We start from the raw sequence: 26864 nt of genomic DNA, 5'->3' as shown, positions 1-26864 counted from the left end.
TTGTGCACAAGCATTGAATATGGGTTAGGGGGTTAATGTGGGTAGTTGGTTTTCAGAGTGGTTGTTTTAGGCAGTTATCTTAATTGAATCTATGAATTATATATGGATAGCCTTTTCTAGCATGCTATTTTTATTAGATGAATGAGGGGGAGATCAAGAAGATGCAGGGTCGTTCATCCGCTTGGCTAGTTAAACACGAGCTAGTTCATAGATCTTTGGGCTTTGATTACCAAGGAATAGAGACTTTACAAATAAAATCCAAGGATGGGTACTCCATTGCTGTCATTTCATACGTATATGGTTACAATTATCTACGTTCCCAGTGTGCCTATGATGTAGCACCGGGTGGGTTGTTAGCTAGTGTGTATCATCTGACGAGAATACAGTATGGTGTGGACCAACCGGAAGAGGTATGCATAAAAGTATTTGTCCCAAGGAGTAATCCTAGAATCCTGTCTGTTTCCTGGATTTGGAAAAGCGCCGATTTTCAAGAACGGGAATCTTATGATATGTTGGGAATCTCTTATGATAATCATCCACGCATGAAACGGATTTTGATGCCCGAAAGTTGGGTTGGTTGGCCCCTACATATTTGTATGATGAGACGTAGTTGAACATATTCTCGTTCAATGGATTATTATACATCCCAACTGTTTAATTGTTCTTTTTTTATAACAAGGCCAAGATGATAGGGCCTAATTAGGATATGGTCAGGAAGGGGCTCTAGTTAGTCCACCTGAACCCCTTCCTAGTCTCTAACTGCTAGTTAAGACCTCTTTTAACAATTAAAGGGTGTATGGGTTATTTAAGTTCGATTTTATTTTTGGATTGGAGTTGAACTCATCATTAGGCAAGTACATTGGATTACAAGTGGATGTCTTTCTCACCATCATGACAATCTTCAAGTTCGAAGATGAACATCGTGAAGTAATCCTTTATTTGATCATTTATTGTCATCAAGATGATTCTTCTAGTTACATGAGGGCGACATGGTGGTTGCTGAATAAACATAAACTATTGAACCGCTAGGCTGATTATTTAGTGTTCAACTTCATTTATGTTGTGCAGCCAAATATCCCTCGTCACAATATCCTTCTCTTGTACAATCATATTTTGATTTTCTTCATCCTGCTTCATGTCGTTATTGGGGCACCACTTTACCTATAGAATGGGGTTACATTCATAGTTAGTCCTATATTATATTATTTATAAAAATATAAAGAATTGTTTCAAGAATACTTATACTTCGTCAGCCTGTACAACAATATAAAGAATTTTGACTGTTTCAGATCCGATCCGACTCTTGAATGTATTTTCTAATCTCAAATCCTAACCGTTGGCATCACTAGTCTTACCATTGTAAAGAAATGGGTCTAATGCGGGTCTAACCCGACCCTCTAACAGTTGAGAAAATTGGCCATGCTTTGCGTAGGGTGCGCACATCAATCCCAGATAGAAAGCCCCGAGAATTCGGGCTAACGCCCGTGCAACGGAGGGACGGGGCGGCCCCCACAGCTATCGCTCACGCTCACACAACCAACGATCTCTTTCTCTCTCTCTCTCTAAGAAACCAGAGAGAGGGAGAGACAGAGAGGCTTGAAATTCTCAACGATCGGTTCCCAACTTGGTGAGTGCCACCCTCGCCTTTTTCCTTTTTCTTTCTCCATAAAGAAAGAGCGAGAGGGAACAAAAAAGAAAGAAAGAAAGAAAGAATTACGAGGGAGAGACAGAGGGGGGACGGTTTGTTTCTCCTTTTCTGCATCCCATTTTGGGTTGAGAGGACCCATTTTGCGTTTTCAGTGACATTTTATTCACGTGACGTGAGACCCATCCCGTCATGCTTGCTTGTTTTGGGTCTCTCTGTCCAACCAATTCGTTTTGTTTTTGTGGAGGAGTTTTGAGGTAGAAGGGGCCGTCGCTTTGCTTCTCTTCACCGTCTTGGGACCTTCCTTTGTTTGTTTGTCGCCGTTGGTGGTGATCCCCCGGCGGGGGCAAGCATGTCCGGGTACGTCGGCGTCCTCGTTTCCGATCAATGGCTTCATAGCCAATTCACTCAGGTCGAGCTTCGGGCACTGAAATCCAGCGTAAGTTCTTTTCGTTGATTGAATCGAACCGAACTGTCTAGTGTTTCTTAATTATTTGGCGGATCGTGGTTAATCTGGTTGTTTTGGGTGTAGTTCCTTTCTATGAGGAAGGAATCGGGACATGTCACCGTCGCCGATTTGCCGGCCGGCATGGCGAAGCTCAAGCGCTTCGGAGAGATTTCTAGCGTGGAAGAGATCGCGGGTTTCGTGGCGGAAACTTATCCCAACACGGAGGATGAGATCGATTTCGAAGCGTTTCTTCGGGTTCGTCGTTGATCACGTTCTTTGAAACTGATTATTTTGGTTTTGTTTATTGATTGATTTCGAGTTCGAATTATGCTTGCATGTTTGGATTTTTGTTGGGATTTGATGGGATTGTGAGAATTATGATCCGATTTTTATTTATACGGAGTTTTTGGTTGATTATTGACGATGGGTGGAATTACGTTTGATTGTTTTTAACCAAGAAGTTTTTTTTTTTTTTGAATTCTGCCATGCAAACATGCCAGGTTTATTTGAATTTGCAATCTCGCGTTCATGAGAAAGTGGGCAGTGCGAAGCACGCATCTGCGTTTCTCAAGAACGCGACCACCACGCTGTTGCATACCATTAGTGAATCGGAGAAGGCATCGTATGTTGCTCACATTAATAGCTACCTTGGTGAAGATACATTTTTGAAGAAATACCTGCCCCTTGATCCTGCCACCAATGGTCTTTTCGAGCTTGCTAAAGATGGGGTTCTTCTCTGGTATATCCATATGAGGATTTTTGCAATCTGTTTGCGATGTCGCTTCTGTGTCTGTTTCGAATGTGTGAATGTTGTACTGCTTGCTGAATTTATGATTTTGACGCAGTAAATTGATCAATGTTGCCGTGCCTGGGACCATTGATGAACGAGCAATTAACACCAAAAGAATACTTAATCCCTGGGAAAGGAATGAGAACCATACACTTTGCCTCAACTCTGCAAAGGCTATTGGCTGCACTGTCGTGAACATCGGAACACAAGATTTGGTTGAGGGAAGGGTAGGGCAACTAAGACTTCAATGTCCATTTGTATAATGTCATGCCTTGTTCGATGAATTCTTTTGTTGCCATTAACCTTTTGTTTTTGGTTGAGCCCAATGTGGTGTTGAAATGTTCTATAAAACTATGTCTTGTTTTTCTTTGTGCAGCCCCATTTAGTCCTTGGGTTGATATCACAAATTATAAAGGTATCTTCCCCAGCTCTTTTATTCTTTGATGTTTGCACTTAAAGATTGGGAATGTTTTGAAACAATACTGCACTCTGGAAAAGGTTTCAATTTGACGTTGTTAGATCTAGAAGTGCATCTCACGTTAAAGGGGAATATGATGTCTAACTCTGCTTCATTGGTTTCTAAATGAATGTCTATTCCCAGATACAATTGTTGGCAGATCTGAACCTAAAGAAGACACCTCAGCTAGTGGAATTGGTAGATGATAGCAAGGTAAGAATAACTGAATCAGGTAGAATTGTTTCATGTTTTCAAGATTTCTTATGCTTGTACAATTGAAGTAGACTTATATGGTATCTGTGTGATTTATATGTGGTTTGACAGGATGTAGAGGAACTGATGAGTTTACCTCCAGAGAAAATATTACTGCGATGGATGAACTTCCATCTCAAAAAAGCTGGCTACAAAAAGAATATAACAAACTTTTCTTCTGATGTGAAGGTATGATCAACTTATAATGGAAATGGCCAACAGTTTCTTGTGAGTACACACATGCAAGCAATATATATATATATATATATATATATTTACAACTTGGTATGATTTTTCTAATTTAAAGTTTTATTTTCTATTGTTGTATGGGTACCTTCTACCATTTGTGCTTTTGATCCATGTCACATGAATGCCTCAATTGGCATGCGTATCCCATGTCGACACGACACAACACTTTATGGACACAGTCAGTTTCAAACACAGTCAACATTGTGTCGTAAACTTTATCTATTTCTTTTTGTGATCCTACTTGTTTTGTATTCACTTGAGTTCTTTTTCTTTTAAAATTTGTCATCAATTACATCATATTTCAATTTCAACCTAGTTTCATTGTTTGATGTTCCTAGCTATAGTGACTAGTGACTTAAGAGTGCCTTTTTACATCTGTGTGTGTGTGGACATGGTTGTGTCCCTTTCTCCTAATTTTTTGAAAATTATCATATCGTACCAAGCGTAGCCGCATCATATCCCATTCCCGCATCTGTATCCATGTGACAGCTTCTGATGGATACTTGTATATTAGCTGTGTTTCTTCATGATCATTTCATATTTTCATCCTGATAGAAATTAAATTACCTGAAGGTTAAATTTCTTTAGTGTTCACTTGCCTTGTTTGATACAAAATACTCAAGTATATACCAAACCATGCAGCAAAAGTTTGTGTTTAAGTGAAACTTAGGGAACTAATAATACTTAATCCTAACTCTATATTTTCCTGAAATAGAGCATGTTTTTCTTATCATCTGATAAATATGCTTTGGAAGTTGGGTGTGGTTATATGACCAAGGTGGATGCTGTGAACTGCTATTTGGATTATTCGGAGTCAGTTGAACATGCTGACCACATGGTTAGAATTTGATTTCTTAAATGTGTTCAAATCCAATACATCCCCATTAAAATAAAGTTATTCAATACTAGGATATTATCCTTTAGTGTTTAATTGAAGCTTTCATATTCTGATTTCACTTTTAAGAAGCTTTCATATTCTGAATTCACTTTTAAGATGCTTTCATATTCTGGTTTCACTTTTAACCTTCACTTCTTCAGTTCAGACATTTGTGAGCATTTATAAAATATTAGTTTTGAAAGAGCCATTCAAGTTGTATGGCATCTTACTCCCAGAAGAGAAGGAAAGAGAATTCTATGTTGCTCTCGATGTTTAAGAATCCAGTGTGTTGGTTAACTAACTTATCTCAGTTGACCTGGAATTGCAGTGTACTGGTCAACCTACTTAATAGACACACTAATTGTGAAGACTAGGCTAAGTAATGAGCCAAATAAGTTATTTTTATATTATATATAAGAGTTTTTTTTCCTTTTGGCTTTGAAGAAAATGAAATCAAGAAGGGCAATTGGCCCAGATGGTATACCTATCAAGGCTTGGAAATGCTTGGGAGAGAAATGTTTAGAATGGTTGACAAATCTTTTTAACAAGATTTGGCGGACAAATAAGATACCTAATGAGTGGATGAAGAGTACTTTGATGCCTCTATATAAGAATAAGGGTGATATGCAAGATTGCACAAACTATCGTGGTATAAAACTCATGAGTCATACTATGAAACTTTGGGAGAGGGTGATTGAGTATAGGTTGTCATGATATCGGAGAATCAATTTGGTTTTATGCCTGAAAGATCAACTATGGAAGCTATACATCTTCTTAGACAACTTATTGAGAGATATAGAGAGAGGAACAAAGATTTGCATATGGTTTTTATTGATTTGGAAAAGGCATACTATAGAGTACCTAGGGATGTTCTCTGGTGGACAATGATGAAGAAAGGTGTTTCTCTCAAGTACATTAGTATAATTAAAGATATGTACGAAGGAGTAGTAACCAATGTCCGCACTTGTGGAGGGGTGACAACCAATTTTCCTATAACGGTTGGGTTACATCAAGGATCTGTTTTAAGCCTTTTTCTATTTGCTATAGTGATGGATGAGCTTACGAGATCAATTCAAGAAAATGTGTCGTGGTGTATGTTGTTTGCTGATGATATTGTTTTGATTGATGAGTCTAGAGCTGGGGTTAATGCTAAATTAGAATTATGGAGACAAACATTGAAAGCAAGATGTTTTAAGTTGAGTAAGAGTAAGACAAAATATATGGAATGTCGGTTTAGTGAGCAACGAAGTAGTGATGGGAGTGTAGTGAAGCTTGGTGAGCAAGAAATACCGGTGGATGATTGTTTCAAATATTTGGGATCTATCATTCAAAAGTATGGAGAAATTGATGGAGATGTAAATCATAGGATAAAGGTTGAGTGAATGAAATGAAAAAGTGCAACTGGAGTGTTGTGCGATCGTAGAATGCCATTGCGGTTGAAGGAAAAGTTTTATAGGACGACTATTAGGCCCACTTTACTATATGGTACAAAATGTTGGGCTGCCAAGAGACATCATATTAAAAAAATGAGTGTAGCTGAGATGCGTATGCTTAGATGGATATGTGGAATACAATAAAAGATAAGATTCAGAACGAGGAGATACTTAAGAAGGTAGGCGTTGCATCCATTGAAAATAAGATGAGAGAGAATCATTTACGGTGGTTTGGACATATTCGGTGAAGGCCTAATGATGCTCCAGTTAGAAGGATGGAGAAATGGCAAAATATATTAGTTAAAAGAGGTCGGGGTAGGCCTAGGAAGACTTGGATGGAGATGATAGGAAAGGATATGAATGCTTTGAACCTCACTGAGGACATGGCATTGGATAGAAATGATTGGAGGAGAAGGATTCATGTGGAAGACTCAAAATGATTTTCTTTTTTGGTTCATATCGCCGACCCCAATTGTTTTGGGATGAAGGCGTAGTTGTTTTTGTTGTTGTATATAAGAGTGTGTTTGTGTGATATGCACAACTTTAGTAGGGCATAGTCGTGGTAGATTTATTGGACGAATAACAAACAAATGTGAAGAATGTTAGTTGGCATTCTCATATCAGCTGTCCATATGATGTCATAGATAGGCCTCTTATCTGCTGTTGAAAACCAACCTCTCAAATCTATTAGACTTCTCCACATGATAAAGAAAAACATACAGGAAATATCTACAGGGTTTTTCATGAGAGATGCTACATATTTAGCATCTGTAGTTCTTGAGAGTAATATAAAATAGTGATTGAGCTGAAAAGGCAAACTGGCATCCCTGCATTTCTTTTTAGCACCCATGGACTTCGGAAATCTAATTGCTCCTTCTAGGAAGAACTATTCCTTGTCCATAAGATGATACAATATCTTGTTTCTGTTGTGATGTCACTCCAGTCAGAATCCCATGGATGCTGATATTAATCTATTTTCAGTTAGCAACCTTGATAAGTTGAGGCGGTTCTTATATCACAGAAAACATACGAGCTTTTTGTCTGCCCTTTTTCTTGTTGAGTAACAGTTTTTTGTTGTGAAAATCTACAGGTCATTGTTATTAACTGTTTCTTCTGTGCCTCTTACTGATAGGTGTCCAATATATTGATCTTTTCAATTCAACCAAAATTAAGATGCAGATATTGACTGTTATATCAATCATATCTCAAATTTTGGTTCCACTCTCCCTGCAATCCCCACCACCCCCCAACAAAAAAAAAAGAAAAAACATATTTTAAGTTGCTTCATTTATGTATTCTTCAACCTGAGTTCCATCCACAAGTGGAACCTGCTAAGTAGCAGTTTTATTTGATTGTAATGCAATTATATTAATCTCTCTTATTTTGTTCCTACATTCTGCTTTGTGAATTCTTCTCATATAAGTTTATACAATCATGTCATTCACTTGCAGGATGGGGAGGCTTATGCCTTTCTTCTAAATGTCCTTGCACCAGAACACTGTAACCCAGCCACATTGAGTGCAAAAGATCCTGCTGAAAGAGCAAAAATGATACTTGAACATGCAGAGAGAATGGATTGCAAGAGATATTTAACTCCTAAGGACATTGTTGAAGGCTCACCAAATCTTAATCTTGCTTTTGTTGCCCATATATTTCATCATAGGTGAGAATGCTTATTTTGGCAACACCCATTAAAAGTAGTTGGGAAAAATCCATTATAAGTAGTTGGGAATAATAAATTGTCACACATGCAATGATGTTTTCTTATTCTTTGAGATACTATATGTCAATGGTTAAAAACCATTGTGACAACTAGTGACTTTTCCCAGTTTTAACCAGATCATTCATTTATTGGGTCAACCCAACGTAATCCTGTTGGATTTTGTTGGTGTACACACACGCATGCACACATATGTGTACTTACTTCCTAACACAAAATATCCGATAATCTTTGATACTGTGATTTTGCTAATCCAGAAAAAAAACATGCATTGCATTTATGAACATGAAGCTTTGAAACACTTCACCTCATACCTGATTGGTTACTGTGTGTGTGTGTGGCGGAGTCATCTTATTGACTTGTGTGTCTCTCAAGTCAAGCCCAGAGGAGATGATACTGATAAACTAGTTTTCCAAACCATGCTATGTGTTACCTTGTATAGTGTTTTCTTTTGCAACTATATTTTAGATTATTAATTTGACCAATGACCATTTGTTGCTACTACTGGCAGTGGTTTGCAAGTACCTTTACCTTCAGTGGCTTTGTTGCCAATTAGTGTAGAGAATTTTGTTTTTGGGAATTGCTGGAAATTAGGATGTTCAGGTTTTATTATGGCATGAACTATATAAAATTATTTGCACACATTCCCACAATCCCCATACATGTGTGCATCCTTGTGTGCACACACTCGTATATGCATGACATGCATGCATATTTTTCCTTTACTCTTTCTTTTTGAGTCTCTTTTTTGTTCTCAAATGTTATAAAAAATCGAGAAATGATTGAATGAAACCTGTTATCCATGATGGTGATTGATGCAGCTCATGATGCTTGAGAACCTTGTAACTTTATTTGAGACAGACATAGCTCAGCTGATCTTCTTGAAAAGTGCTTGTTAGACAGAAAGATTGAAGCAGCCTTGCTTTGGGAAGGAAAGACAGCAGGTCCTTGCCTTTCATGTCTTTCTCTTTATGCTCAAAGCAGGTCTTTGCCTTTCATGTCTTTCTCTTTATTGGCATAATATTGACCTCCCTAGATATGCCATATGTGGCTTACTCTAAAGTAAGCACATGGTAGGTGGAAAATGCTGCAAAACTTGCTGTTGGATGTGTGGAGACAGCATCCAAGGTGGTATCAGTTCCTCAAAAGATCTTAGGGTTCTTCTTAGAAATACGAGGGTCTCACCTAGAACACTTCTAAGATGACCATGGTCACTAATGCAGCAAGCTGTGCAAGTGGAATGTTGATCTCTATCATGTGTAGCACTCTCCAGATATCAATGTGTAGGTCATTATTAGAAGCTAGGAAAGAATCCTAGTAATGGTAGAAAGCTAGGCAGTCCCAGCCAAGTAAGGTCTACTCAGCAGAAGAATTTGTTGAGAATTGCTTCTCGAGTTTTGGTTGGAGACACTAGGAGTGTCCTCTTTATCCAACTACTAACTATTAGGGGTGACCCTCTGTGATCGTTCTGCCAAAGAAGACATCATGCATGGTAGGTAGGAGCTACACTCACATAGTTGATCTGCATTATATACAGCAGCACATGCAGGCAGTTGGCCTCAATAGGGAGGCCATGCCATCACTTGGTTGATTGGTCCCAGTGCAAAGGGCCTTCAAAAGGCCAAAGCAAAGCAATATTTCCACAAGTATGTACATATAGAGAATGCACATGTGAAAGGTTAGCTTGGTCCATTGGGTCAGAAGCCATGAAGCCTGACACATGTCTGACCAAGAAAAAGTGATGGTTACAAGAAATTTGAATAATTAGTTTTATTTGTTTGCATTAAATCTTGTAATGTTACTTATACTTTGATATTGATATCACAGAGCTTATAGATGTGTAGTAGATCCAAAACCACCTAGGTAAAATTACATTTAACGGCCCATATAGCTAACATCTAGATTTAGGTAGTCATATTATAGCCTCTCGATATAACGAGTCTTTAAGAGTTGCTCCATAGTATCTGAAGTTATAAAACAATGATAGAGGTGATCCAGAGTCCAACATAATAGCCATGGACAAATGCCAAAGATTCAACATTGAACCAAAAGTAACCTTGTATTTGATACTAAGCTGGTTCGTTTCCCAAGGCCAAGGGTACTGAACCAGGTAGATCCACTGTTTCTGCCTACTGTAGAAGAGACAAAAGACAGAATAAGAAAAGAAAAAGGGTGCAGTGCTAAACATCCAAATCAGTCATCTTCTATTTATCTAGTCTTGTGTTTTGTGAGTTACAACTGTTTCCAGGAGTCCAATGGAATAAGTTCAACACACTGTCACCGATATCGCCGATATTTTGAATATATTGCAATATTATCGGCAATTTCAAGCTTGCCGATGATATTGGGAATATATCACGATATTTTCAAAATATTGGCAAATAAAAACATCACGATAATATCATGATATTTTTTAGTTTTTTTAAGTTTTCATTTCCTGTTTTTTGTTTCTTTTATATTTTAAAACCTTTAAAACATGTTTCTTTATATTTTGAAAGAAAAATAGTACAAAACTTATTATTTTCTTAGGTTTTTGTTGTTATTTATATTTTTTTCAATTTTTAAACTCCCGAGATTTTCCAGAGATTTATCAACTTTTGAAAAACTCTCTGATAAATTACCTTTAACGATGCAGGTGACCTATGTCACAGGGATTCGGCTAGCAGGGTGCCGCACCCGCATCGACGCGACTCGATGCGGGTGCGGCACCGGGTGCGGTCAACCCGACCCTGGGTGCGTTGACCGCCCAGGGTCATTTTTGTCCATTTTTTTCGGGTTTTTTAAAAAAAAATTGTTTTTGCCCTATGAAATGGGCTGCGGGACCTGCGCCGGGGGGAGCCCCCGGACCCCCCTTCCTGCAAGGGCAAAAACAATGACCATAAAATACACCCTTGAAGTTTAAAAATGACTTGGTGGTTCCATGCATTAATGGACACCAGTAGCTATTTTTGCAATTTTGTGTAAAAATAAGTTACACTTATTAGCTGTGCATTCAAAATGCACAATTATTAATATGTTTTCCTAATAAAAATTACTAAAATGTCCATAATTGTGACAATTAATACACCTAATCACCATATCAATTTTTAAATTTGTTAGGGGCTTAAATTGTGGTGAACGTGCTAACATGCATAAATGTCATGGACCTTAACAGCTACCAGCCTACCATACATTCATACATATACACTATACACTATACATGATATATATATATATATATATATATATATATATATATATATATATATATATATATATATATATATATATATATATATATATATATATACATTTTTGCCCCTACCGCACCCCCCGCACCCGGGTTTTTTGGAAGTGCCGAATCCCCGCACCCGCACCCGCACCCATGTGACATAGCAGGTGACTATGGTTCAACACATTGTCACCGATATCACTGATATTTTGAATATATCGTGATATTATTGGCAATTTCAAGTTTGCCAATAATATCGGGAATATAGTGTGATATTTTCAAAATATCGGCAAATAAAAAATATTGTGATATTATCGCAATATTTTTGAGTTTTTTTTTAAAGTTTTCATTTCCTATTTTTTGGTTTTTTTATATTTTAAAACCTTTAAAACATGTTTCTTTATATTTTTGAAAGAAAAATAATACAAAACTTATTATTTTCTTAGGTTTTTTGTTTATATTTTTTTTAATTTTTTAAACTCCCAAGATTTTCCTGAGATTTTCCAAAGATTTATCAATTTTTGAAAATGTCTTAGAGAAATACCCTCGCCGAGAAATTACCTTTAATGATACAGGTGACTATGGTTCAACACAGAGTTACTAGTCGAGGAAGCGGGAGCGGGAAGCGATACGGGAGCGGGAAGCGAGGCACTTTCAAAAATTTAGGAAGCGGGGGACCACTTAGAAGAAAATTCTGAACCGTCTCGGAAGCGAACCGGAAGCGAGGGGGAAGCGAAAAAATGAAAAAATGGGGGAAGCGTGGGGGAAGCGTGGGGGAAGCGTGCTTCCCATAAAAGGGGGACGCTTCCCTCACCCTTCGTAAGCGCGACGTTTCGCGCTTCCCCTTTTGCCTAGGCGCTTCCGGTAACTCTGGTTCAACATTATCAGAAGAATTGAAAAGGCATTCACTCTCAAAAATTCAGTTCTAACCTCTTGGGACCATTGTAAATCCATTTTTGGATTCAAGCAGGTGGATATGGGTCTTGGACCAATATTCAATGTAATAGGGTAAATCATCTCTCCCAGGAGGTAGGTAAAATCTAGATCCAAGCCTGAAATTACAAACCCAGATTCTGGTTCTAACAGGCCTTGTATTCACCCTCTTGGAACATATTGAGGGAGCAGTGTAATGTCAGCATCAGATACATTGACATCCCAAGCTGCAATACTACTTTGTGAATTGGTCACAGATATTCAGAAACTATCACATTACAAGTCTCTGCTTCACTTAATAAAGAAATATGTCCCGTTTGTGATACATAAGGTCAAGAGTTTTGTGGATGATATTCTACAGTATGAATGTAGATTGGTGTTTTGTAGTGCTAACAATCTGTCATTCCTAAGAAGTACAACTGCAACTTTTATTATGTGATCATCTTGCTTGTTGCTTTATTGTTTATGATTTCATTCTGATCTTCTGATGGATGTGATCTTTATTTTAGTAAATATTTAGAAACTTTGCTGAGCCTTTTACCTCCAATATCTCATATCATTCTCTGAGGAAGAGAGCATTATCATAAACTTCTTTCCCTGAGAAAATATTGCTGAGTTCTTATGCTTGTTTTTCTTTTTCTAGAGACTGTTTAATTACGAATTGATGATAATTGTATCTTGAATCTATTTTTTTGTAGGAACGGTTTGTCAGTTGACAGCAGTAAAATATCTTTTGCTGAAAGGATGAGTGAGGATGTACAAACTTGTAGAGAGGAGCGAGCATTCAGATTGTGGATTAATAGTCTTGGTGTTGATACATATGTCAACAATGTATTTGAGGATGTCAGAAATGGGTAAGTTGCATTTTTTGTGCTGCTTAAGGCTAGCAACCCTAGCACCTAGGTGACTAGTTCACCTGAGTCTCAATTCAGTCCATCAAGTACAGATTATCAATTAAATCATAATTGATGGATTTTAGTGATCACTGCGATATCTACTTCACTAACTCAATGCATGATCATATGGCCAGATGGGTTCTTTTGGAAGTTCTTGACAAAGTATCTCCAGGAATAGTTAAATGGAAACAAGCAACAAAACCTCCAATTAAGATGCCATTCAGGAAAGTGGAAAACTGCAACCAAGTTGTAGGAATTGGGAAGGAGTTGAAGTTCTCTCTTGTCAATGTTGCTGGAAATGATATTGTCCAAGGAAACAAGAAATTGATACTTGGTAAAATTTCTGTTTCCTTTGCAATTTTTCTGACTTGAAATTTTAAGCCTCTCAAGAATTCTCATTAAACAACTTGCATTTATGTTATTTCATGACAAATCATGGAACTATTTTTTTCTCTATGGAAACAGGGCTATCATTTTTTTATTGACATTGGCTAATATCAATTCCACTAAAATCTATAATTTGTGATGACAGATTCCGTTTAATATATAACGTTCCTAGAATTTTTAGAAGTCTTAAGACTTTGTTGCGTAATGTTGTTGGATATGTTACTGATGGCATGTACCCCGAGTTATCACGTAACAAATCCCTAACAAAATGCCACTAGAAAGAAAAACTCATGGGCTGGTTCTTTAATGAAAAGCCATCTCTGTATTGTTGAATTACATTTAAATCTGTGTTAACTCGTCTCTCATTTTATTCTTTTTCTACAAAGCTGACGAGGAGGGAATTTAGTAAAGACTGGTCTCTTTCTAGATACTTATGTGCATGGTGTCCATGGGCGCATGCACACATGTACACACATAAAAAGGAAAACATGTTCTTACTCAAACTGATATTGGAAAGTGGAGAGCTGGCTGAATTACGGTCAATTTTTTCCTGTGCAAGAAACTAGAGAAACAAGACAAGAAGCTGCAATGGGACCAGACTATAAACTTCATCTGTTGCTGAGAAAGTTCAAAGGCCAACAAGTTAAACAATTGGATAAACATGCTTTTGGCTTAAGGATGGCCTTTTAATTTTTCACTAACCCACATCATTCATGCAGTTCTGGTCCTTGAAATCATTTTACAAGGTTTAGTTGGTAAATAGTGTGTGGGCACACACAGACCCCTCGAAAATCTCGCGAGATATTTTTAAGACATCTGCATATATCGGACATTTACACCGCACTCCAAAATCTCATGAGAATTTCTAAATCTAGTCATAGTTATATGTAATATTATCCCAGAAATTCATTTTTAAAGGGAATTTCATTTTGTTCTTGTTTATTTTGATGATTTTCTTAGATTTTTTGGCTTGTTTAAACATAAAGGACTTCCAATCTAATAGTTGTTTTCCACTATATATATATATATCATATTTATAAGGTTTGAGTTGGAAAACATGAAACATAACACTAAGAAACTAATATGATCCATAACAAGTTCACCACAATTTTATGCCTCTAATGAATTTAAAATGATATGGTGGTTTGATGCATTAATTGTTGCCATCATGAGCATTTTAACAAATTTGACACATCTATTTGCTGTACTTTCACAAGTGCATACTCTCTTTTAGTATATTTTCTTGATAAAATTACTAAAATGCCATGGTGGTGTCAATTAATGGTCTTTTTTAATACGTTAAGGGTATAAATTTATGATTAAGTTGTTAACATCCATGAAAGGGCCATGGACGCTGCTTTCAAAGATGAACTTTTCAATAACATGTTATTTTTTGAGGTCATAAAAGTTACTTGTAGTTTTGTCAAAACTAAAATTGCTAAATTACCTTTTGGTACTTTTGAAAATCTTGCTTGCCTTTTGCTTTCTACTCCAAAAAACAAAAAGAAACATTTAGTCTACCCCTAAATTATCAATGTAAGTTTCAGAAGAGCCAGTTCCTTAAGGGTAGTTTGTTAATTTCTGTAAGTTGACATTTCCAAACTTCATATAGATGATTTAAAGCTTAGATTTATTTCACACACACATACACACACACACACAGAGGTGTTATGCTTCTGGATGTAATTCCAGTGATCTTTATTTTATCAAGTTATATTTTAGGAATTGTACAAGAAATTAACCATGGTGGACAGCTTCATATTTTCTTTTAGATATTTTGTATCATCAACCGTCTTGTAATGACATGGTGTCGCACGGTCTTCTTTCAGCTTATCTGTGGCAGTTGATGAGATATAATATTCTTCAGCTTCTGAAGAACTTGAGATCCTTGGGAAAGGAGGTGACTGATGCTGATATTCTAAATTGGGCAAATAACAAAGTCAAGAGTGCAGGAAGGAACTCCCAAATGGAAAGTTTCAAGGTAACAAATCTTTGGCAGATCATAAATGATATGTAGAATGTCCACGGTTCACCAATCAGTCATTTGAGTACTTTTATACTTTTTCCCAGGACAAAAATCTTTCAAATGGAATATTTTTCCTTGAACTTCTCAGTGCTGTTGAGTCAAGGGTTGTGAACTGGAACCTTGTCACTAAAGGCGAAACAGGTATGCTTTCTTGAAGGTCACTAGGTCTATTCTTTTTTATTCATTGTTATGATCCGGAACCTGCAATATTTTTGAGCTATGTCACAGGGATTCGGCTAGCAGGGTGCCGCACCCGCGTCGACGCGACTCGACGCGGTTGCGGGTGCGGCACCGGGTGCGGTCAACCCGACCCTGGGTGCGTTGACAGCACCCAGGGTCATTTTTGTCCATTTTTTTTTGGATTTTTTTTTTAAATTTTGCCCTATGAAATGGGCTGTGGAATTTAAAAAAAAAAATTTGCCCTATGAAAGCGGGAACCGCGCCGGGGGGAGCCCCCGGACCCCCCTTCCTGCAACTGCAAAAACAATTAATCAGGCTCCACAACTCATCACTTTCATCTTTGGGGACAACCATATAAGATAAAAAAATGGTAAAAAGTAAGTTGGGCATAAATGTCATGGACCTTAACAACTACCATACATTCATACATATACACTATATATATATATATATATATATATATATATATATATTTATTTTTTACATTTTTGCCCCTGCCGCACCCCCGCACCCGGGTTTTTTGGAAGTGCCGAATCCCCGCACCCGCACCCATGTGACATAGTTTTTGAGAATTGCTCTTTCCATATTGTTGATATTTAAATGTTTGTTCTTATGTCATAAAACTCCTGGGTGCATGTTTTAGGTACTTTTATTTTTTTTGAAAGGTAAGATGGGGTTAGGCAGACCCCTACCAGATTGTATTCACTATAAATGACTGTGACAGAAATTCACGTATCTCCCCTGTTACAGTTCGAAATAAATTTTGCTCTCTGTACATAAATTATCAAACCTATACAACATTTGTCTCACTTCTATAGGGATAGGAATATATGACTTTCTACCTTACAAAAACTTGGTTGCGCCTGCATGTTTTTGGTACTTCATGCAACCAATCCTGTCTTCTTCATGTATTGTTGTTTATGCTGTCATGTCACCCGTATGATGGTGATGCAGATGAGGAGAAAAGGCTGAATGCAACATATATTATCAGTGTGGCACGAAAGCTTGGATGTTCCGTTTTCTTGTTGCCTGATGACATAATGGATGTAAGTGCTCAGACTCACCTTATATATATTTTCATATACTCTGTGAATTTTGAAACTCTGGTATACTGATGGAAAAAGAGTGATTTTATTAAAATAATGGTAGAAATGCATTAGTTGTACTAACCTAGTGCATGTTTTCTACAAATATACTCTTGGTGTCAACTATTAATATAACAGCCACATGGTATTTCATTGGTTAGCTGGGCCCTATTGTCCAAAGACAATCCAATTCCAGATCCCAGTGTCCATTGTCCAACAAAACTACTTGGACCATGTCTATGTAACGTAACGTAGCAGTGCTTTTCCTTTTATTTTCATATAAACAATATTTTGATAACATCTACATGTTTCTGTTAATTTTCTTTTATTCCTTTTCGTATTTTCCCTTGGATTTGTGGAAAACCTGAGGAGACGTGAGGAAAACATCTTATTTTTCTGGGACTGTGAAACTCCTGAGATTGGTCTGGTCTTGGATGAGTAATGATTTCTGCTTATGATCCGGCAGGTAAATCAGAAGATGATTCTTACACTGACTGCAAGCATCATGTATTGGAGCTTGAAGCAACCCTCTGAAGAGGCACCTCCAGCCACTTCAAATGATGAAAATGATGGTATTTCGGATGGCGTTGGTAACTTGAGCATTGATGACACCGTCTCAGAAGCATCTTGTACTGATGAAACTACCTCTGAGACATTGTCGCAACTTGTTGAAGCCTCTTTGCCCAGCTCTGAAACTTCTCTGCCAGTTGGAAACGGGGACAACACAGGGAGTGAGCCTCCGCAACAGTAGGAGCAAGACCAAGAAGGTAAAGCAAAATGAGAAATTTAATATTCTTTTTTCTTTCTTCTTCATTTCTTTATTCTTTGTTCATGTACACAAGCAGATCATTGACATTCAGAATGCATGTAGATGAAAATCCTTGTAATGCAGTAATAGTTTTGTCTTGGGAGCTGCTGAAAAGAGTACAATCTGTGAAGCTTTCATTTGTCTTTCTATTGTATTCAATCAACCATACTATTCTGAGGTGTCAATCTTCAATAACAGTTTGTTTGCAATGTTTGGAAAGGAATTCCGCACAGATCGATGCGCTGGACTAGCATTTGCATCCACATGTTTGAATTTGAGGGTAAAGAACCCTTTTGTTATACAGGATCTGTCCTGAACAGCGAAGCATGGAGCTTCCACCTAAAACGAAATCCGATCACCCCTCATCCAATTTTGCTTCCGCTGAAAGTGGGGGCTCCCATCGGAAGATGGGAGGCTATTTCCTTGCAGAAAGAAACTCCTTTGTTTCAATGAGACTGTGGGGCCAGCAGAAACACAGTTGTTTCGGCGCGGGGAAAGTGGGCCTGAAGTATGTAGGAATTTTCACGGAAAGGAAACGCATGTTTATGGATCATGTAATGCAAATATGAGGGTGCGATGCCTTAAATTCTTCTTTTGGCGCGGCTAAAGGTGTCCCGGCAGATGACCTCCCCAAGTGTAGGAAAAAATCATCCCCGCCTTTTCTGTCAGTTCCAAGTGTCTGCAAAACTGGCTTCTTCCTCTCCTTATAATCTATCAAAACCATGCTTGGCATGCCTGATGAGTCGCTTTCACAGGTCGTATTTACTCCGGTTGAGATCAGGTGATATTGAAAATCATCAGTCAATAGTGATTTTCAATATCAGCCGCACATCGTCCAGTACTGAGATGGCGTTGACGGAGACTAAGGGGGGGCGTTAACGTTCACTTCAAATTTCAAAATTTCAACTATTGCAAATTTAAGATTCCATTCCAATGGAACATCCCGTCCTCTCTCTCTCTCTCTCTCTCTCTCTCTCTCTCTTTAAGTAGAGCATTTTCTCCTTTTTCTTCTTCTGATCTTTCCTTGGGCTTTCACAGAAGCTGAAGCCTCTCTCTCTCTCTCAATCCCTCGTTCCTCATATTTGAACCACCACCACAGCAAAGAGGATGGGCGACCTCACCTGCTCAGCACAAGATCCACCACCAGCAAGGGAGTCATAGCTTGCACGCAGCTTCTCTCTCGCCAGTTCCAAACCCACCAGCCAGCAATCGTGCCACTGATAGAGGAGAGGCGATTCTACCTGACGTTTATAGTTTTGGGGTTGTTCTAATCGTGCTTTTTGACAATGGAGAAACAATTTCCTTTGACAGGCCTAAGGAAAGTAGCAATTTGACATGCCATGAATGATGCACACCAAGGGTAAAATCTTTCTGATTCCAAATCCCGGGGCAGCAAATCTCACGGGTTGCCGTGATTTCAAATCAGATTGATTAGAAATCACGGCTGCCTGAAATCAGAACATGAGATTTCAGGGCTTTTAGAATCGCTTTCTCAGGTTTCCTGAGCGCGACTCTGTCAGAACGAACCGTACATGCCCCAAGTGTTTGAGAGAATGCTTGAGAGGAACTTGACGCCATGGGATAAGTTGTAACCGGAATTGCACAGAATGGGTTGGGAGAGGATGCCTTTGGTGTTTTCAATCAGTGGGACAAACATGTAACTGCAATAAGTTTATATTTGTATTAAACTAGTGTTCTACGGTAGACTGATGACTTTGACCAATATCAAGGCAATTCAATAAGCATAGATGCATAGTGTGATAGTTGTAGATCATCTTGTGTCAATGTTGTCAAAATTAGTTTTTGGATTGTATCAATTAAAAAAAAAATGCTCAAATTAGTGTTAATTAAATTGGATTTATTTGAATCAGCTTATTTACAAAATGGATTTTTTAAATTAAAAATAAAAATGCAGGCTGACAAGAGGCCAATACAATTCCATTTTAGATAACGTTGCTATGCGATTAATACATATGACTAAATCCAATGAATTTCTTGAATCAAAGTATTGCCTTTAAATGAGTATTTGTTAGGACCAAGGACCACAAGTTTCGCAGGTCATCTTGCCAAAGAACATCACAATTTGGTCCAAATGAGCTCAAGCACCATTAAGGACAAATCGTTGGATGCCCACTGAACTTGTGTATTCCTTCCCAATTAATGCACAAGATGCAATTGGTTCCCAATTGTTTTTTTTCTTGATTGGAATAATATCTTTTTACATGGTGGTGAATAACTCTCAAAATATTTAGCATCTTATTAGGTAAAAAAGAACAGGAAAGGTATTTGCTTTACGTTTTACAATTGCATAAAATAATTTGATCGATGTAACCATGCAGGTCCACTATATTCTCAAACAATTTGGAAGCATATTTAGTACCTGAGTTTTCACAATATGCACTGCAGTGTTTTGCGATTCTCATCTTCAGGTATTCTATCTGTTTTTACAAAAATAAAATGGCATTCACATAATATAGATATCCACAAAACAAATATTGAGAGGAAACATAACATACAAAATAAACAATTAATAATTGTTATATGTTCTACAAGAAATCAAAATAGAGCATTGCAGGTCTTTATACAAATGCAATCATCTATCCACATTTGCAAAATCTTTTGGTAATCTGCATCTTGACAAAAGTTGTTCTTAAAGTTGAATAAGCAGAAAGCTCCAAAGCGGTTTGGGCAGGCGGTCTAGGTTCAAATCTCACGGGCATCACTCATTTGCTTAAGGCAAAGCATTTAGACTCCTCGGGGAAAGGGGGCAAGCCCACAGAGTTTGATCCTAACTGAACAGCAAAAGTAAGTACAGCAGGCAGAGCCAGCACGGCTAGGTCTCTGATCTTGTGGGAGGTTTCTTCGTAAAGAAAAAAGCTGAATAGGCAGAAGAGACCAAAATTGGATAGTCTTCATAATATAACTCTTTTGCCCAACATAGCAAAAACCTTTTCTAGCATCATGAGAACTTTTGCAAGGTACTCTTCAAAAAACCATTTCCTTTGCCCAAGTGAAGGGGAAGATGATTTGACGGGGACAAATAAATCTCGACCTTTATCCCCTTTGTGCAATGTAGGTTGAGCAAACACGGTGCGCTTCGTGCAATCAATTGATCTCCAAAGTGAAAATGTCCGATATCTATCGCCCTTCGTGCAGAGGAGTTCCACACGCACGATCACCAACAATAGATTCAGTTTGAACGCAAGTTCAGAGCAATGCCAGCAGTGGGTTCGGCTCATGCAAATGCAGGGGAGAGAGATCAATTTTTCTTTCCTTTTTTGTTTTTGGAAAGGGATAGGGGATTTGGTTGGATTCCTCCGATGCCAAATCCCCAAAAATTTTCTGAAAGGGAAAGAGGATTTGGCAGGATCCAACAGGCACCAAATCCCCAACCTTGTTTTTTGGAAAGGGGATTTGGCACCCGACTACTTGACCCTCGCTCCCCGTTAGTCTCCGTCAACGCCATCTCCGTACTGGACGATGTGCGGCTGATATTGAAAATCACTATCGAATGGGTCTTCAACCCCTATTTGCTAGCCTATAGTATCCAGTGCAGTTTCTAGCATCTCTTCTTCTATTCACTATCACCTAGCCATTGTTTTTCTTATTTTTGAGGAAGCAGCTTCATCAAACATCTCACAGTTCTGCCTAATATTCGTTTTAGGAGGAATATACCGAATTATCGTCAAGGTCATGGTGAATAGGATGTGTGCAGTCGCTCTTCGGATTTTTTCGGATGCACAGATCACCTTCATTCTTTATAGACGGTTGCAACTACAAAAGTTTTACAATCTCACAAGATCAGTGGGCGACCTTTCTTCATTCTAAAGCTTGACTTCCACAAAACTTACGACTCAGTTCATTGGCCTTTCATTTTCTACATATTGGCAAACTTTGGTTTTGATCGGCGTTTCTCTAGTTGGGTGCGTGAGCTGGTTACAAATGCCCAGTCACAAATTCAGATCAACGGGGTCCGTGACCAACAATTTAAACTTAGTCGCGACAATGATGCTTCCTGTCTTCTTTGTTTTTTAACGTCATTTTTGAAGTCCTTGTGGTTTTGTTTAAGAGGGTCGTCGAGTGTGGTCTCATTGTTTCTCTCGAAATCCAGGAGTTCCCTAGTCATAACCTTACTTATGTCAATGACATGATAATTTTTGGTACTGTCTTCATCTAACAAATGTTAAGAATCAAGCTTATCCTTCTTTTTTTCCTATCGACGTTAGGTTTATCTATGAGAAATGATAAGTGATGCCTGTCCATGATAAATGCCCTTCCTTCTATGCTAACTATTGGTCAATGAATTTTCAGATGTGCTATTTCGAAAAATTCTTTTTCCTACCTGGGTCTGCCGCTACAGATCTCACGTATCTCATCGACAACTTGAAATGCAACTTTTCAAAAAGTACAGACTAAAATATCGGCCTGACAAGCATCCTACATTTTCGTCGCTGGTAGACTTACTCTCATCAAGCACATTTTAAATGTCATGCTAGAATTTTTTATGTCTATGTCCCTGATGCCTATGGGGGTCAGCAAGAAGCTCTCTCGGTTGTTGGCGAATTTTCTTTGGTCTGAGCGAAGTACCAACAACAAACACCACCTGGTGGGTTGGAAATCTCTAATGCTTCCTCAGAATAGGGCGGGGTTGGGGATTCTGGATTTAAGGTTGAGAAGTATTGTTCTCGTCGTGAAGCAAAGCTGGCTTGCGCATCAATCGGGGTCCCCATGTGCAAGCTTTCTTATTGTTAAATACGAATCAGTTGAATCATTATTTGTTGACCACCGTGCGATACAACCAACCGTTTCGCAGTTGCGTCGCTCGTGGATCCAAGCTTGGTCTGTCTCTTTTTCTAATGAGAGCGATGATGACTCTCAAGCCCAGTTCTTTCGCCACACTCTCCCTCCTAACAGTTCTTTCCACACAAGAGCTTGCTACCTTTCTCTCCTTCCTTCGGGGGTTGATTGGTTCCCTGCGCGCCTTATCTGGGCAAGGAACCTACTCCTCGATCGCGTTTCCTGGCATGGTTAATCCTTCATGAATGGGTGCAAACGGACAACTTCCTCAAATCTATCAGTTTTCATCTTCCGAGTAAATGTGTTCTGTGCGAGGCTGTCGAAGAATCTGTGTTTCACCTTTTTTGGGAGTGCCCTGTTTTTCAGAACTCTTTAAGGTTACTTGAAATAAGCCTGTCGTTAGCGTGCACCAGGAGTCGTTCGCTGTAGACCTTTTGTGGGGCCCTCAGCCAGTTCGCAGTTGTAAGCACTGACAGATTATTTGGAGAACGTGGCTTCTCTCGTCCTGGTGGGTTGTTTGGATGACTCGCAACAATGCCATTTTTTGGAAAGTTTCGGTAGTTTACAATAAATTAGTGAACTGTATTTTGGTGGATGTGTACGCCAATTTGCGCATTACCATCCCCAATCTTCAGCACTTTTTGTCGCCCTGGACCCCCCTGAACCAGGCTGATCTCATCTGATTTTTGTTCTTACTTTTGTTTTTGTGCTCTCGGCCTGTCTAGGGCCTGTTTTGCGTTGCGTTTGTTGACCTTTTTCGTAATGTTGATGTTTATAGTTCATCTCTCTCTCTCTCTCATACATGTCTGTATTTCACATGACTCTTGTTCTAAACTACAAAATCATCAATTGAAGACAAACTCCAAATATTGATTTGTTCATAGAATTGAAAGCAGAAACTGACTTACACATGTTTTACTGTTATACCCATGCTCTCTAGTTGTCTCATTGAATTTCAAATTTTTCATTTAAAAGTTTTGTGGATCTAACCATGCAAATACGATCTCTATAACTAAAAATGGCTGTACTGTTTTGCAATGGCATATTTTCTTAAATGCTTCACAATTTGCTAAATCTGTCTCATGTCCAAAATCATGGATGCTTGACTTTTTCATATTCTCTTTACCCTTTGTACTAGCGAGACTCTTGAGGTTTGCATGATATATAGGTACGCTGTAGGAAGTGCATGTGTTGTTCTCCCTCTAGGATAGAGGTGGAACCGAGCCACAGAGAGTCGGGTCTTGGGACTTGTGTTAAGCCACAAATTTGGTTGGAGTTTGGTTAGGTTGTGACCTATCCATTTGCTATTGCGAGATGGATGGTCGAGTTTTCGGTGAGACGATGGTTCGTCTCACCTCCCTACAGTTTTATTTTTTCAAGTACCCATAGGTTGGTGGCGTCGATGGCAAAGGATGCAGGGGGACTTCGAACACCAGTGGAGATAGACTTGGACTCTTCTATTCTTGGGACCGTTGTTGTGCCCTTTGGGTCTGTTTCAGGTTTTGAGACCCTTGTATTTTGAAACTATCACTTTTGTTATCTTATGTGGATTGATTTTGTATGGTACTTTTAGTTCACCAAAATTTTCTACGGAATTTGGATTTATATGAATGGAATGGTTTTGGATTTCATTGTGCCAATGAGATAATAGTTATAAGGTATTTACTTTTTTTCATTCAGGTTTCAAAAAGAAAATTTAGAATAGATTGTCTTTTGCTGTGTTTTTAAAAAGAAACCTTTTAATAAGTCTCTTTTCGTTGTGTTAAATCTTAAAAAAAAAATAGCATAAATCTCTAAGAATAAAGTGTGTTCGTTTCAGCTGGTATCAGAATGGAGTTTTCAGAATAGTCCAAGATTTAATCTAAAACTCTGAGTTCAGCATCTTGCCGATGGCCTGACCCTGTTAGAGTGGGTAATGGGTCTATGTAGGGATTCCTTGATAATAATTGCTTGGTTAAATCGTTTGTTTGTTATGTGCCAGTCATATATGGCTTGGTATCCTCGTAGTGATTGGAGTGTGTTTCGTCATCTTTAGATGTTGAGATATCCAGGTGACTGGAGGAGCCAGAAGAGCTTCGTGTTGGAAGCTCTCACGGTGAACCCGACTGTCGTCGGGTTCCTAAACCACGTCATCACCTTGTGCCTGTCGCTTCAGGAGACAATCACTGCCTCTGGAGTGTCTTCTTTTTAACACAGCGTGATTTCATTTTAACATAGTATCTCTTACATATTTCTCAATGTATCCCTCTTGTGCTCCGTCACTCGTGGTAAGTAATTGACAAAAACAATGCAAATCGGGTAAATACCCGTGGTGAGTAAGTGATGCAAGCGCTTCACATGTTATTTAATTTATTAGATGCAATACTTTACTGTTCACACACTCACTTAGTTGTTGATATCTAGGACTGGACCTCACGAATTTGCAAACTTGGCTAGTTTTCATCCAAACAAAAGAGATTTGTAGATCAAACATGTGCATCTTCTTCATTTTGAAACTCATGCGAAGCTGCTTTGATTGAAATGTGCTATTTCGAAAGGTTTGCCTCATGCATTTGGAGTATCTTGAAACTCATACATATGTCAGGCCAACATCCCGTAATTGAAAACTTGCGCACCTTTGCAAATACAATATGACATTCACATATATTGCATGACATTTACAAGATACCATTCAAAACTCCTTTAAGTAACTAAGGAGGTCTGCAAATACAATACTACATTCACAAGATATCATGTGAAGCTCTTTTATATAATTAAGGAAGACCACAAATACTTACAACATTCGCATATATAGTATGACATTCACAAAATAACATATGAAGCTCCTTTAAGTAAATAAGAAGGTCCACAAATATCGTGAGACATTTCATATATATAGTACAACATTTACAAGATGCCATGTGAAGCTCTTTTAAGTAACTAAGGAGGTCTCACAATATACCAACAAATATCTACGATATTCGCATATATAGTACGAATATCGTTGGATGCCATGAAAATCTCTTTTAAGAACCTCCTTGAGGATTAATTACCTTAAAGGAGCTTTGCATGGTATCTTGGGAATGTCATAATACATATGAATGTCATATGGTATTTGCATGTTTTTAGTTACAAGAGATTCAAATGACATACATGCGAATTTCGAGATTCTGCAAATGCATGGAGTGAACCTTTCGAGATAGCACATTTCAATTAGAGCAGGTTTGCATAGAGTTGCAAAATGGAGAGATGTGCGCATTTGATGTACGAATCATCTTTGTTAGGATGAAAACTAGTCAGGTTGACAAAGTTAGTTATGCAAAATTCATGACATTGGCAAAATCATCGTGCGAATCTGCTTTTTAGTGAAATTTTGCATGCTTCCTATAGCATACCTATATATCATGCTAACTACATGAGGTTATTTAGTGTGAAGGGTAAAAAAGTTCTAAAAAGACCAGACATTTAAGATTTTGACTATGGGGCTGATTTCACAAATTATGGGGCATTTCAGATAATATGTTATTTTTTTGGGATAATACAGTCATTTTTCGTCTCTATATTCCCTTCGTAACACATTAGACTAAGAGGTTTGAATGCGTATACTGGTTTTTAAAGGAATTCAAAACTAATGGCTCATTATGCACTGATACCTCATAAAAAAAAATACAAAAAATTACACAACAATTAGATCCAAAGATTGGGAGCACAATACTATTAAGGGTACATGGAAAAGGGCGACTTGCATGGCATGAAATAGTGAAGGAGCCATAGCATCTGCACTCAACGCGATTATGAGGCAAATGAGAATAAAATGAGAGCCACGAAATAATTATGTAAGTCCTGTCTTTGTTCTTGGATTCTGTATTTCATAAAAGTGCTCAAAATATCATTGGATGGAATTCAATCACAAAAGGCAAGATGCAATTCATGAAGTGGATAATTTAGAAACTGAAGAAATAAATTACTAACCAAACTAGGCCCAAAGGGGGTTGGCGTAGTTGGGTTGTGCCTTGGCTGTCAGATGGCAGTCACGGTTTGATTCCTGCGTGCATCACCTCCAGCTCCAGCCGATGCCTAGCATAGCCCCTGGGGCCGATCCGATCCAATCCGATCCCGAGCTCATTACAAGCCGGGCTTGGCGAGCCAATCATGTGCTGGCTCATTTTATTTTAAAAAATTATTTTAAGTGTTTTTAAAGCTTGATAATATATAAAACACATAGTATTATATATAATATATGTATAAAATATATAAGTACATAATATGTGAAACGAACCTACGAGTCAGGTCAAGCCGATCTTGCCATGTTCATGCTCGGCATATTTACCTAAACAAGTTGGCTAGTAGCTCTGCTCACCGAGCTCAATTTTCGAGCTGAGCCAAACTGCAAGCAGATCGTCTTGTTTCCCAGCCCTAACAGTGATAAAGCAAAGGTGGCTCCCATCTGCCCGCAGGATCCGATCTTGGGCCTTCATCTTGACACAAGACCCTGCTGGCCACATGGCTAACCACCGCACTAGTATTATACACGTACTTGTAGAACGAGTAAGAATAAGATGGTGAATCAGTATTCTTCTCGCCACTTACACTAGTGAACAGTTCATATGGTTCAAACTTATTATATGATATAGCAGAGGAGGTTCTGAAAAAAAAGACTTTGAAAATAGAAATTAAATCAAATACCAAAA

At 38.2% G+C, this 26864-nt stretch overlaps 1 protein-coding gene across 2 annotated transcripts; it reads left to right on the top strand.

Annotated features, from left to right (window-relative positions):
• The first annotated feature begins 1563 nt into the window (after positions 1-1563).
• On the top strand, positions 1564-17620 carry LOC149848139 (fimbrin-2-like). 2 transcript variants are annotated; one of them, XM_090020355.1, is made up of 15 exons: positions 1564-2084; positions 2178-2348; positions 2594-2832; positions 2939-3110; positions 3260-3298; positions 3485-3553; positions 3665-3781; positions 7603-7814; positions 12714-12869; positions 13046-13245; positions 15128-15279; positions 15369-15465; positions 16459-16550; positions 17056-17356; positions 17435-17620. In XM_090020355.1, the coding sequence occupies exons 1-14, from the start codon at positions 1998-2000 to the stop codon at positions 17338-17340; spliced, it is 2088 nt and encodes a 695-aa protein (XP_089876481.1). In that variant the 5' UTR covers positions 1564-1997; the 3' UTR covers positions 17341-17356; positions 17435-17620. The 2 variants fall into 2 exon arrangements, with proteins under 2 accessions (XP_089876481.1, XP_089876480.1); XM_090020354.1 differs by having other exon boundaries at positions 1585-1627; positions 1893-2084; positions 17056-17620.
• Positions 17621-26864: the final 9244 nt, after the last annotated feature.

Source organism: Nuphar pumila, chromosome 1 (assembly GCF_984573655.1).
Source record: "Nuphar pumila chromosome 1, dmNupPumi1.hap1.1, whole genome shotgun sequence".
NCBI classification, from domain to species: Eukaryota; Viridiplantae; Streptophyta; class Magnoliopsida; order Nymphaeales; family Nymphaeaceae; genus Nuphar; species Nuphar pumila.
This window is presented reverse-complemented; position numbering and strand designations above follow the sequence as displayed.